Here is a 15,236-nt window from a genome sequence, read left to right as displayed (position 1 = left end):
GATATGCGGTGAAATAAACTTTCAATGAGGGCTATCGTTTTTTGTCTTACTAGATGGCGCCACTGTTGCGTAAAATTTTTAAGTATGGCTTTCAAAGTCTGTTATTATGGGCGTGAAAACAAAGTTTAGATTTAAATCATCATCTCATCTCATTCCAGCCTATATACGTCCCACTGCTGGGCACAGGCCTCCTCTCAGAATGAGAGATTAAAATCATAATACATCTTAATCTTTAATCTTGGTAAGATAATCCCGTTTTGTTCGGAAAAAAGGGAGGACAAAAGTTTTCGAGAGACAAAACTGTCTCAAAACACTGACATTTATTGCCCCTTATCGCACAATTGCCATTATTAATTTCAGATATTGCAAAATATTCACAAAATTATTCTAATTATAAATAAACCCGTGTAGCTCACCCAAAAACTATGAGATTTGACATTTCGGAGACCTCACGCTACTAACACAGTAATGCGTACACGGTGGCGCTCCTCGTTAGTTTACAAAAACTAATAAGTACACTGTTAAAATCATAACCCGTCAACCGTAGGCGGCTAAAAAATCACTAAGCTCTTCGCATCGTGTAACCAAGAAGCGAATTATGATTTATTGTGCAAAAAATGTGTTGTTCGTCGCATGTTGTTATGTTCGCGTGACCCTACGAATAGCGTGATGACTGAGGGTCAGGTGTTCCGAGTAGCACCAGGGTCCGGGAACGATTTACGTTCCAATTAACCCTAAAAAACAACTGAGTAACTAAAATTGCTAAAGACAAAAAGTGGATCGTAAGGTGATTGAAAAATGGAACATCCTGTTAATAACTTGATGGGAAAAAAAATTAGATTGAAAATTAAAAAATCAATAGTTTTCTTATTTATAAAAAAACCTGTCAAGTGCGAGTCGGACTCGCTCACGAAGGGTTCCGTACCATCTATACAAAATTAATTAGACATTAGCAAAAAACGAAAATAAAAACACTGTACTTAAATATTTATTTTATTCTGTTTTTAGTAGGTATTTGTTGTTACATCGGCCACAGTTATACATAATCTGTGCAAATTTCAACTGTCTATAACTATCACGGTTCATGAGATACAGCCTGGTGACAGCCGGACGGACAGCGAACTCTTAGTAATAGGGTTTCCGTTTTTACCCATTGGTTACGGAACCCCAAAAATGACTGATCAACTAAGCATCAAATAAGCACCAAAATTTACTAAAAGTGTAGGAGGATCCAGCCAGCTATTTAGACTCGATCGATTAAGAAAAGATAACCGAATTTATAAAATACTCGGTTAATTTTTCAATGTAAAGTCCGTGCAATATTAAGTCATAATATTACTACCTCGTTCTAGCAGAAACAAACTCTAAAATCTTTACAGAATCTACAATAAACCAGGCAAATTAAATAAAAAAAAATCCAAAAAATCTTTCCAAGTACTATTGTTGGATCTACTAAGTTGGCAATATCGATGGCATTTAAAAATGTGACGAATTTCTGTAACAAAACTGTTGTTGCCTATTTCCATTAATTAAAAAATATAAAACAGATCGGCGTGTAATTTGAGCTGAGTTGTAACTTCGTTATTTTTGTTTTGTTATTAAACAAAGTTAAAAGTTTTAGAAATTCTCGAATCTTTTAACGATTTCGTAATGTTGCAAATTTAATTAGATAAGTTATTTTACTTATAATTCTTAATTAAGGAGTTACTTAAAAAAATAGAATAGTTTTTGAATACTATTAAACGAGCAGCGATTTTCACTCTTAATTTATAATGTCCTGAGTGAAACAAATTAGAATAGATAAAATACGAAAGGAACGGAAACTGTATTCGATCCGTTTAAAAATCTAGAAAGAATCTGACTCTTGTCAGTATTCAGATCAAAATTTACCCATCTCTACGGACAACGAATAGATAAAACTCTCTTCGCTCCGCTTCTCGCTCTGCTACCCGCTACCGTCCAGTAGGCAGCCTAAAACTTATCGTTAAAAAGCGATCTCTTACAGCTTTAGGTGGTCCACTAAACCACGCTAGCTTCGAGTGGCTAGCCAGACTTAATAGAGACATAATGTCACCAAGAACTATTAGTCATATAGATACACATCTGTATATCGGTAGCATCCGACGTTGACGAACGATGTGTATGCGGATATAGTACGTTTGTATAACGTTTGATTCTATTTTCTTTTCGTGATGAATTGAAATAAAAAATGATGATGACACGTGTTTTTTCTTTGTTTTTTATTATAACTTGCAATATTCATTATGTATACAAAGTGCCAGTCTCTGATCACGGTGCTTTAAACGCTTTAAATGCAAGGTTCGACTCTATTTGCCTGAGCCACTTTTGTTTTCCAATTTTTTAAAAACATGTCCAGTTTTGATTTAATTCTTTCATACAGATATGGAATTTTCAATGTATGCAATACAATACCAAATTGACAGCACATTGATAAATGATTATCTTAAAGAGATGCCAAATTATATAACCCCCGTACCAAGGAAATTTTGCCCTTGTACTATGGGTTTTTGTACTATTATTTATTCTGTGCTACGGGGCAGGCATACCACCCCCATGTCCGATACACAGATTTAACGATTAAACTTAGAGGATCAATATATTATCTAAATTTTATTTGAAAATGTTATAAAACAAAAGTAGCTCACATACCAGTAGAAATGCATCTTGAATTTAAAGTTCCATTGTCAGAGGCACCTTGTATAAAAAACTTGCGAGTTTTGTAAAATGCTCTAAATGAAAATCTTTTGTTTGGGTTTCGGTAATGAAACTTTGACCAAGTAACATTAGGACTATACTATAATGTCAAATATTAAAATTATCCTTGCCCGCTCATAGGCCAAGTTCCATTAATAAAGATTTGTCCATTCTGTGAGCAATAAAAACATAGAAAATCATCCCAGCCTATTTACGTCCCACTGCTCGGCACAGGCCTCCTCTCAGAACAAGAGGGCTTGGGCCATAGTTCCCACGCGGGTCCAGTGCGGTTGGGAACTTTACACGCACCATTGAATTGCTTCGCAGGTTTGTGCAGGTTTCCTCACGTTGTTTTCCTTCACCGCAAAGCTCGTGGTAAATTTGAAAAACATAGAAAATATAAAATCAAAATTCTTTTTTGTCATTCCGCTGTCTTGATAAATTCGTTTTCTCAGTTACACTCCTACAATGTTTAGTACTAATTTTAGAAGAAAGTTATTAACGTATACGCCCACTCGATATAAATTCGTCTGAAGTATAAACAACTGTTTTAACTGTCCGCTGTCCGTTAAAATTAGAGTTGATTTCTTAACAAAAATATGTCAAGCGAAACGGCTTCATGTTACATGAGTTTATATGACGGTTAATAAAGTTTTCATAATTATATTAATGGGTGGCTGAGGCTGAAGAAATTACTCGTTTGTAGTCACTTGCTCGGTATCGGCGATCGCGGTTGGATTCTGCCGTCGGTACCGATTTCGGCTTAAGACTTGGCCGTTTTTTGTTTATTACTTTACATTGTTAATATTTCGACTATTTTTGGGGGATTGAGTCGCTTTATAGAGCAAAGGCACTATGTTCTTTTTTGTTAACTGGTTTTTAGTTTTTTAATTGTATGTTTTATATGAGGTGTTTTATAGGCCATGAGGCGTGCAGTCGGGAAAAATCAATTATGGACGTACCATCAGGTCAGGGAGTTACTTGTTGGTCAGTTTTCAATAAAAAAACACATCTGGTTTGTACAATGTCAGTTAACATTTAAAACCTTGGGTCTAAATGAACGGATTTGGAAGTCAAGACTTGTTTCTTTATGAGTGAACATGTGTGAATATACATAAATAGATAACATATTATGGTTGTTACTACGATGAGATTAGAGCTCATTGTGGATTTATCGTTATTTGAGTAAATATCTCGCGGGGAGCATTTAATTTTTATTTCGTTCATGACTCGTTAGTTATGGTATGATATTTTTAACAAAGGTTAATAAAAGCTAATATTCTGTATCCTTGCAACTACTATTTATTAAGAGATAAGTAGTGTGTCAGTTTTTTTACTAGGATATCCGTGATACCTGAAATCCCACTTATATTATAAATGCGAAAGTTTGTAAGTCTGTTGTTTGTTTGTTACCTCATCACGACTAAACCGCTGAACCGATTTAGATGAAATTTGATAAACAGATAGTTTGAGTCCCGGGAAGGACATAATTAGGATAGTTTTTATTGCATAGTTCCCGCGGGATAGCGATAAACGAATTATACGCGGACAGATTCGCGGACAACAGCTAGTAGGTTTAATAATTGATAAAAAATGGTTTCGGCGTTGAAAGCACATCACTAGCCCCGCACTAGTAACGCGCCGCGCTATCAAACCAAATTGATTCGTAACATACGAGCGTAAAATCTATTTTTGAACGTCATTTGTCGATCCGACGGCTAACTAATGGTCTGTCCCGAGAGATGTTATGTATTTAGGTTATATTTAAATCTAATGAATGTTAACCAACTACGAAAATAAAGAGGGGTAAGGATAAGATTAATAAATAAAAAAATAGGGTATAAGGGAACTATAATTAAGCAGGTATATTTTTTTCAAATACTTATGGCATGTAACGCCGTACCTATCGATTTTGATAAACCTAACTAACAGATAAATTTATGACTTGACTCTAGGTAAGTACGTACTTGGGCGGATAGCTTAGTGGTTACAAACCTAGAGGTCCCGGGTTCAATTCCCGGTCAGGTCAGCTATTATGTATGAAGGATAGGAATTTTTACTCTCGAGTTTCAAGGGCGTCCCCCTTTTTTTTTGAGATATATTTAATATGCGATTTTTTATGCCGACTATTTCAACTAACATTTGCACGAAACCCTCGGCGCGACCCCGTCTCGCGCTTGGCCGGCTTTTAATTACGTTCTGCTCTAGACACAGCTAATTAGCTTCTTGGTACAAATCACGAACGCGCATTCCTTTTGGTTCTCACGTGGTTATAAGTAGTTAGATAGTGATACATCGCTCTAGTGCATACTGCGATTTGAAGGATTTAATGGCCCAGGCTCTCTCATTCCAAGAGGAGGCCTGTGCTCAGCAGGGAGACGTGTATGGGCTGAGATAATGATGATGATGAGATTTGATGGGAAACTCCCGCTGTTTCATTCACGTGGTAAAATAAAAGTAAAATATCGTGTGTCATGGGACAGGACAATTAACACCAATTGGGTTTTCAGGGTATAATAGTTATTTTGTGCAAGAAGAGAGCAGAGTTTTTTTTTCGCATTGTCACACTACTTATGTGACGTTTCTCAGTCGTTGGCCAGCAGGGCTACTACGAAACTCGAAACTCGAAGTTCGTGTTTTGCGGTCCCTCTGGTACTTATACTGTTTAATATGAGAGCGAGAGGGACCACACGATACGAACTTCGAGTTTCGTAGTAGCCCTGCAGGTGCAATAGAGTACGGACGCATTTAGATGAAAATATACAATAAAGAGTTGTTGAAACCCCCCAAAACTTTAAATTGTACGATGGCATCTTTAGGGAAAAGCGGGAACTATCCTTTTTCTAGTAGTTGCAACAGTTCTGTATAGATATCCGAAGTTTACATGGCATTAATTTGACGTGAACTAATTGAGTCCATAAAGGTGCAGTATTTATTTGATATAAAACGTCACTTGATAAATAGGTACGATGATTGATGGACGGTCGCCAGTGTTCGGAAATAGTCGTGAACAGCCACGTGTCTTTTTCCGAAGACCGAAGAGGTGAGACGTATTTTACTGGAATAGGTTTTTGGATTAGGTTTTGGCTTGGACGCGTGGGTACGCGTTCCCGCCCGCGATTCTTTTAGCGTACGAGTATTTAGGACACTTTTTAATTGACAAAAATATTAAAATTGCTGACAGTCCTAAGCTTCTATGAAGTATGGAGGGAAGTTTTTAGTCGGTATCTAATATAAGTTAAAATTAAAAAAAATATGAAGTGTACAGACTGAACTGTGACGTGGAATTCGATTCGATTTTGTTCAGTAATATTCGTAAAACTACGAAAACTAGTACGATGTATACGCAATCACGGGAGCGTATATTTCAGTAAATAAATAAATAAATATCATGGGACACTTGACACCAATTGACCTAGTCTCAAACTAAGCAAATGAGTCAATGAGGGCAATCGCGTATGAATTCGCCGCTAGAGGCGCTAGTGTAGCGTGAGGTCTCCGAAATGTCAATTATCATAGTTTTTGGGTGAGCTACGCGGGTTTATTTATAATTAGAATAATATTGTGAATATTTAGTAATATCTGAAATTAAGTATGGCAAATATGCGTTCCGGGGCAATGAATGTCTGTGTTTTGAGACAGTTTTGTCTTTCGGAAACCTTTGTCCTCCCTTTTTTCCGAACAAAACGGGGACTATGGAACACTGTGACATGCTCGATATTTTTATGGTACGGTTTTAAGTGTATTGAATATGATTTTAATCTAAACTTTGTTTTCACGCCCGTAATAACAGACTTTGAAAGCCATACTTAAAAACCTCACGCAACAGTGCGCCATCCAGTGAGACAAAAAACGATAGCCCTCATTGAGTTAAGTAAGTACTCGTAGATACTCGTGGACCTAGTCTTTGGATCTAGTCTTTTTGTGGACGCGTACTCGCAAGACTCAGTCCGCGTTTTGCCTAGTACGTCTGACCTCTAAGACCGATGTGCAATCTTTATCGTCGGGTACTGTACCGTGGGACAACAAACAACAACCAGCTGCCCTCTAACAAAAATACACAAGATTTCATTCAATGCTTATCAAAATTGTATTTCTTATCTTATCTCAGATGCTGTCTAGTTTTGGCACTAGACGATGAGCCGAGCGGCCATGACGCGGGGGCGGGGCCAAAAGCGCGGGCTCGCGCGCCATTGGCTGTCAAGTTCGCGCCGTGAGAACATTTCAAATCTGCGCTTTGGGACCCTATTATCGAATCTGTGACAGCAGAATAGACTCGAGTCCTTTTTCGAATACCGAAAAAGAAAGTCACATTTAATTAGGAATGCAAGGCTAACAAATTTGGTTGTTAGCACATTTTTACCTGATTTTTATCTGCTTTATTTCCAAGCGAGATTCAGTGCTTGCCTGTGCTCAAGATATCAGCGATATCAATTACATTTTTAAGAGCGAGGAGAGCTGTGAATGATGTAGTTTACGTAAAAAAAGATAACACAACACGCCTTTTAATTACGGCTCTCAAATTTCCCTCGCGGATATTGCAAGCGCGCTGAATCAAACCCAGACCGTACCACTTAAGCAAAAAAGAATCAACAAGCTCGAAAATTAACAAGCTCCTTTAAAATTCAAATGAAGTATTAATTACAAATTAAGATAATTACATCTAACTTTACATTTTTAAATAAAGAAAACCGTTTTTTAAATGCCATCTTAATATTTGCAATTCCACAGAATACCTACGGACGTTTTAGCGCGTGCTTGTAATTGGGGCGCGTTGAAATGCGCGCGCGCGGCGAGCCGAGCGCCGCCGAGCGCGCCCGAGCCGTCCCGAGCGTCACGCTCCGGGGCCGGCGTGGTAATCTCGCTAATTACTGATAAAATCTGCACCTCGGAACGCAACCCACAACGGCAGATCTCCGGAACGCTCTCACGTGCCTCACAAAAAGCGCTGAAATGCGAAAAACCGGCTTCCGCATCCCGACTTACGAATGCCTGCCTGGCCCTATACTACGAAGTGCAAAATTTGAACTTCGTATCTTGCCGTCCCGCTGACGCTTATAATATTTAATACGAGAGCGAGAGGGACGGCACGATACGAACTTCGATTTTCGAATTTCATAGTAGCCCCCCTGATTACACACAGGCTCCGTCTTGCGGCCCAAAAAACTGCAAAGCGCAAACGCGAATTTTGGCTCTGCGACTTTATAAGGCGAACAGCGTTCTTAGAACACCGGCTTACATTTTTTTTTTGGTTGCAGGTGTGGTTCCAGAACGCGCGAGCGAAGTGGCGGCGAATGGTGACGAAGCAGGAAAACAAAATGGCGGACAAGTGCTCCCCGGACGCTTCGCTCGAGATGGACATGTACCACGGGCCCATGGGTTCGATCCAGTCACTGCCTCCCCACAGTCCCCCCTACAGCGTGATGGGGGGGCCTCCGAGCCCAAACTCTATGGACTGCCCATAGCCCGAATTTTGCGCTTTATGAGCGCCTGTGTGAGGAACTATAAAGTGTGGATTTAAGTGAATGAGAAAGGCTCGAACTATAAGCGTTAACTGTGTGATCACACTCCCTTTGTAACTTTTTCCAAACGAGAACTCGTATAGCGTAAGCGACATTGTCATGACATTGTCGCTTAGGTACACCTAATATTCGAACAATGCTCAGTTGCAGACAAACGTATATCTAAAATTGTAACGATAGTTAAGTTGTTTAAATAGTAGAACTTCTACAGTAAAGTTATTAGTCTCCAAAATGATGCTAGGGGACTTTAAGTTCATCTTCCGATCTTATAAACCGTACAGTGTTGAAGAAAATGTGGTATCAAAATGGACTATCCGTGCTCTTGTATTGACGAGTGAAATTTAATATGTGTGATGAACTATGACTTGCAGATATATCTACTGTAGTAGGCAACGAGGTAAATATAAAAGGCTCCTAATAGTATATTTCAACAAGGTCTCGTTGCAATGTAATATTAAATTCATGCTCATTTTAATCAAGTTTTAAACAGATTCTTTGTGATGTATAAATCACATGAAACAAATTCAGTGGCGTAGCTAGGTAACCTAGGGCCCTGGGGCAAATAAAAAAATGGGGCCCACTGCTATCAAAACTGGTAAGGTTTTTTGAAGTAAAATCATTATATATACAAATACTTTAAAAATGCTAAGCAACTTTATCATCAGCTATAAAGCAGAATTCCGAGGGCCCCCTGAGCTTGAGGGCCCGGGGCCACTGCCCCGCCTAGCCCCTTGGTAGCTTGAAATGCATTAAATTTATGTGACATTTTTATACTCGAATCTAGTGCACAATTTACGACCGTTGATATGATTTGACAAAAAATTATAGTTTATTTTGACAGTAAGAACAATTTAACAAAAACAGTGTCGCTTGAAAGTGTTAGTGTAAGTAGCGTTAGCAACCATAAAATATTGTGGCACTTACGATATTCTTACATATTTTATTTCAAACTCGCAAGAGCCAGATATTTAATAACCTAAATTAAACCTAACGGTTGTGGTTTGCAAAAAATTGCTTTACTTTATGGGCAAATATTTAGGTATTTATTTGTAATGTATGAATCTCAAAAGGTTGTTAAAATTTGATATTCTTAAAGCAGATGATAGAATACTTACGTAGTCTCACATTAAATTTTGCACTTGTGACAAAATTAGGTATAAAATTGTCCGGAGGAACAAATTATGAGAATGTGATTTTATACTTTTCCTAATTTGCAATACGTTTTTCCTTAACACAACTGATTTAAAGAGCCAGATAAAATAAAAGCTGTTGATTTAATTAAATATTTGATAAAATTGTCTTTGTGAAGTTTGCATGTCCGTCCATTTTGCATGGTTCTAAGCCGAAAAACTGAACAATTCACTACTATAACTATTCAATCTAAAATTCACAAATTAAAAGTGGCAAAATTGCAAACCTTATGAAATATGCAAAATGGCTTAATATCGGAAAATATTATTTTATACTTGGCATTTATGAATATATTTATTTCAAAAGGGGACGTTTAAAAAGTCTGTAGCAAAGCAATATTAATTGATGTCACGTATTATATTTTAAAACTTTCATTGAACTGATGAACGAGAATGTTTTTTTATTAATATATGCTATTTATTTATTGAAAATTAATATTTAACGTAAAATTAAATTAAGTGGTTAGTTAAATGTGAATTTCCATAGCGTAACTTTAAGTGTAAAGTTCTGGTGTTACTCATAAAACGGTGTTAATGTCAACATTTTACTTCTTTCTAATATCCAGCGTTTTATAAGTCTTACCAGTAATAAGTGTAAGTGCAGGACAATGCTAGCGAGATGTAAGCGACAACGTAGTAATCAGGAAATATCTCATTCAAAAGATCTTTTTGTAGTTTTAAGATTAAGCCAAGTATGTCAGCCGGTGAGTACACGAACTGTTAGTTCCTTTTTTGTATAGTTTTAATATAAGACTACATTATGACGCCGCGCATCTCAAATGTCGTAAGTGACAAAATCTTAAATCAATCAAGTAGAAAGCTACAACACGATACAAATGTCGGTTACGTCAATTTTAGATGTTTCGTCGGTTGTGCTGCATTTCGTTCCAAGCGACATTTGAAATAAACGGCGTCGATTTAGTAAAATAATACGCAATGATATTTATGGTAGCGAACACAAAATAACCAGTAATCCGTAACTAATTAAGACTATAAGTTTCTGGCATTGAAATTGTGAAAAATACCGGGTAAAAGAGACGGCATCATTTTTATCAGGATGGTAATTTATTCATGCGACTGTAAAAAATATAACGATCTGTTAATAAAAATATTCCAATTACAATAATGCATTTTTATTTTGAGTGGAACTTTTTAACATTTAAATTACTGGGCTAAATACTTACACTGTCGGAGTTTGCCTGCATGTTTCGGGCCATCCGTGGCATTGTCAAGGAGTGCTCGCTATTTTAACCAAACGAGAACACTCGCGGCAATAAATAAGCGAGTGACCCATCAATTTAAATTTTAATCTCACGTTAGTGCAGTCCAAAAATATTCAATTATTTGAAATTAAGAAATGGTATCTATAACGTATAGGTACTTATGGTGGGGGAAAATCTAACCATATTATAAATAAAGTAATCATCATCATCATCATCATGTATATATAATCCCTATAGATCTTTAGTTGCTTCGGTTGGAATTGGCTTGCATCCACCGTGGAACACTCGTTTGTAGGGATGCAAAGTTTTTAAAAATATCGATATATCGATATCGGTCTAATAAGCTGATATATCGATATTTCTCCTTTTTTAAATGCTTATTAAAATTAATGTAGTTTTATAGTCCGTCTACACGACGGGCTATGATGGTGACCATTCGCTGTACAATACTCTGGTTTACTATAGTTTTAGAAAGAAATTCGGAAATTTCCTTAGTAAAGTCAACTGTTGACTTGACAGTGTACCTACAGCATTTGATGACCATTCGGTCATCATCATCATCATGGCATCAGCAGTAAATGCAAATACTACAAATAATATCAACCAACAAGTCACGTCACATTCACATCCATCCATAGACATATACTCACTCACCACAGATTACATACAACAATAGATTAGAGTCGAGAACAGAATAACTTTTCTAGACTTCATTGTTGCCAGTAACAGCATTTTACCCGATTTTGTGGGTATTTTAATTTGGGCGGGTTTTACGATATTTCGTTACAATATTGAGTTTTTTTTCGATACTGATTTATCGATATCGGCGTATCGTCGATATCAATAAATATCGATATATTTAGGCGTCGACATATCGATATTTATCGGCTTTCCGATATATCGTGGCATCCCTACCCGTTTGTGGACGTCCTACGCTGTGCTTGCTGATCCGCAGTCTCCATTCGGGAACTTATCGGCCCCAACCGCCATCCTGTTCTTCCTGCTATATGGCCTGGTCATTGCCACTTCAACGAGCCAACCTTCTACGTTCTTCTTACGTAAGTATCTCTTGTACTAAAATCCCTGTGTCTCTTTCAACAATAGTTCTTAGATTAAAATGTCGGTAATAACTACAACTGGTTGACTGACTGGTGTCAACTTAGGGATTTCCTACTTCCTTCCTATCCTACTAATCCTATCCTACTAATATTATAAATGTGAAAGTTTGTGAGTGAGCGAGTGAGTGAGTATGTTTGTTACTTCTTGACGCTGAAACGGCTGAACGGATTTGGATAGAATTTGGCAAAAAGTTAGTTTATAATCTGGATTAAAACAGAGAATACTTTTTATCCCGATATTTCCACGGGATGGGGATAAAATCTCTAAATAACAACCGCTGGGCTTAGAGTAGCTGGATGTCTGGAATAACACATAGGCTACTTTTTATCCCGATATTCCCACGGGATAGGAATAAAATCTTGAAATTTCAACCAACCCAGGCTTAGAGTTTAGAAATTTTGGGCATTTGTTCTTTAACACAACTTCAATGAAGACCATGATATAAATTTTGGGAATTCCGAGGGGAATTTTGTATAATCCCGGAAATTTAATTGTAACTACCAGACCGAATAGTTTACGCGTGCAAAGCCACGGGTAGCCTCTAGTTTAAAATAAGAGCCTAGTTCTCAAAGGGCGGCAACGCACCTGTGTTACTCTTCCTGTTGCGTTACCCACATGCTCGTTTAGTCGCTCTTATGATGTTACAAAAATACCCGTAAAGGGGCAAGGGGTAAATTATAATCCCTTATAAAAAGTCCATTTAAAATACTTGAAAAACGCGTTATACTTTTTTATTTTTAGTCTATGCTAGGTGCCTAAACTACGGTTTTACCTGTGTAATGTCGATTACTACTTAGGGTTGACAATATTTTTCGCTTTAATAATTTATATTTTTATGGGTTATTTTGTAACGCAGTGTGTGTGTGTAAAATAGTAGATTGTACAACAAGAGCATAAAACGAGCCATTTTACCCGAGCCGGTACGGCGAGGGTGGATAGACACGTCGAGGGGAAAATGGGTTTAATGCTCGAGTTTTACATTCTAATTTATACTTTGATTGAGAGGAAATTAAATAGAAACAGTGGAATCTATTGGTCACTTGCTAGGTACCTTTTATTTTTCACGGATTGCTAAATGATTGATGATCTGATTGATTTTTAGTTTTACATAAAATTAAAATGATTAAAAAATATATAGAAACTTTTTTGTTTGTGGCTGTTGACACCTTATGCACTAGAGCATAACAAGCCATTTTATGTCGCCTAGGTCCAGCATAAATAGCAACTTTATGAGAAGTGAAAAATGCATTTTTCTCAAACATGACATGAAATATTGACGTTGTGGTACAAATAATAGGCTGAGAAGTATCGCGCTGCAGGCGCTGCGGCTCGCCTGCCTGCGCGCAGTCACTCTAGCGGCCTGCAAAGACATTTCATACAGCTTTGCAGGCCGCTGGCCGGCAATGCGACCGTCTTATGTTTCTACGCGCGCTCTGCGACACGGCGCGCGCCCACCGCCAGCACCACCGCCCGCTGCCGCCGCGCCTGCAGCCAGCTCGACACGCGCGCACACAACAGGGCGACCAGACTAGCACCCCGCTAGCTTGTTTTTTTCATTTTTTTTATTTCATGTCATGTTTGAGAAAAGCACTATAGAAGCCTCGGCTGGAACGTGGAGTTGCCGGCCTCGCATCCCTATCCGTCTATATCTGCTTGGCCGGCAACCCCCTACTTTCCGGCCTCTACAGTAATGTGCTATTACTGAAGAAGATTTACACATAGTAACAGGATGTTTCGTAAATTGACTTAGTTTTTCTCTTAAACAATGTAACTTAATAGACAATCGGAAAATAAAACGAATGACGTAAAAATCATTAGATATCTGTTAAAAAATAAGCAAGATACGTACGAGAAATTGAAATTCGCATGCCATCTTTTTCTAGAAAAATGAAATTTAGTTGACGTCAATGTCTATATAAAGCGTCCAAATTTTCGTGTTTTCTAAATGTTAAAAAAAATCTCTATTATCTGTTATGACATTTCAGGTTTGGTACCAACTTAAAAATTTGTCATTTTCCTAAGATGGCGGCAATCTCCCGCCAAATCTCGTCGGGGACGTTCCGAGAATTGATAACGCTCGGAATTTCCGAAACATCCAAGGGACCACCCAGACTTGCAGCTGCCTTATTTATTGTTTTAATTAAAACAGCATAACTCAGAGGCTCTGCCCCAAACGCCTATGTGGCAGATCGTAACTCTCCAGTTTTGCTACCGTATTCGATACAGGGTGTGGATAAAGTACAGTCGAACTTATAATATGATGTTGTGTGTACAGAGAAAAGAGGCGTTAGCTAAGATACAACAAATGACAGAGTAGATTGTACAACAAGAGCATAAAATGAGCCATTTTACCCGAGACGTTCATATAGCTACCCGAGCCGGTGCGGCGAGACGGCGAGGATGGATAGACACGTCGAGGGGAAAATGGGTTTAATGCTCGAGTTTTACACTCTGCTTTTCACTTCGATGGCGAGGAAATGAAATAGCAACAGTGGAAACAATTGTTCACTTACTGTGTACCTACTTTTTATTGCTCATGCATTACTATATAACTATATTTTTCTTTATTTTATTGATTGATTTGGTTGAAATTAAAAATTATTAAAAAATATATTATGTAGAAACTTCTTTGTTGCACTAGAGCATAAAACGTCATTTTATTTCGCCTAGATCTAGCATAAATAAATACGAACTTTACGAGCTTGAAAAGTGAAAAGTATTTTTTTGTCTAATAGTACTAAGAGTACACCAAATGTGACTATGTAAGCCTCAATATTTTTTTTTTAAAGTAAATTAGCACAACATTTTGTATTTACACAATTCTAGCCAGAATTACAGTTTTCTATCATCCCAGCCTATATACGTCCCACTGCTGGGCACAGGCCTCCTCTCAGAACAAGAGGGCTTGGGCCATAGTTCCCACGCGGGCCCAGTGCGGATTGGGAACTTCACACGCACCATTGAATTGCTTCGCAGGTTTGTGCAGGTTGCAAAGCTCGTGGTAAATTTAAAATGTAATTCCGCACATGAATTTCGAAAAACTCAGAGGTGCGAGCCGGGGTTTGAACCCACGACCCTCTGTTTGAGAGGCGATAGGTCAAACCACTAGGCCAGCCACGGCTTCCTCTACAGTTATAGGGCGACATAATAGTTATTGTCACTACTAACCTTTTTGTTTTTCCTTTTTGTACAATAAAGAGTATAAACAATAAACAAACAACAAACTACTTTTGAATCAAACCAATAAAGTTCATAAACTTCACTTAGAAAAAATACAAGAGCGCAGTCAGCGGTATCGGCAATTTTTAAAAAAATATTATTTTTTCTTTTACAAATATACAATTTTACTCGCAAATGTGATGAAAAACATTGTATGTCGCACGGGCGGTACTAGAATTACGAACATCGACTCATTAAAGCCATAGGAGGCCCGGGAAAGAGTTCACAAATAAATAAATTGGGTTATA

At 37.7% G+C, this 15,236-nt stretch overlaps 1 protein-coding gene across 1 annotated transcript in view; it reads left to right on the top strand.

Annotated features, from left to right (window-relative positions):
- Positions 1-8,971, top strand: part of LOC141429229 (LIM/homeobox protein Lhx9-like) — a 140,256-nt gene extending 131,285 nt beyond the window's left edge. Inside the window, exon 7 of the mRNA XM_074089539.1 lies at positions 7,974-8,971. Within this exon, the coding sequence (XP_073945640.1) occupies positions 7,974-8,180 (207 nt within the window). The 3' untranslated portion in view covers positions 8,181-8,971. The remainder of the gene's footprint in view (positions 1-7,973) is intronic.
- The last annotated feature ends 6,265 nt before the right edge of the window (positions 8,972-15,236 follow it).

Source organism: Choristoneura fumiferana, chromosome Z (genome assembly GCF_025370935.1).
Source record: "Choristoneura fumiferana chromosome Z, NRCan_CFum_1, whole genome shotgun sequence".
Lineage (NCBI taxonomy): Eukaryota > Metazoa > Arthropoda > Insecta > Lepidoptera > Tortricidae > Choristoneura > Choristoneura fumiferana.
The sequence above is the reverse complement of the archived record's forward strand: the minus strand, read 5'-3'. Positions and strand labels throughout refer to the sequence as shown.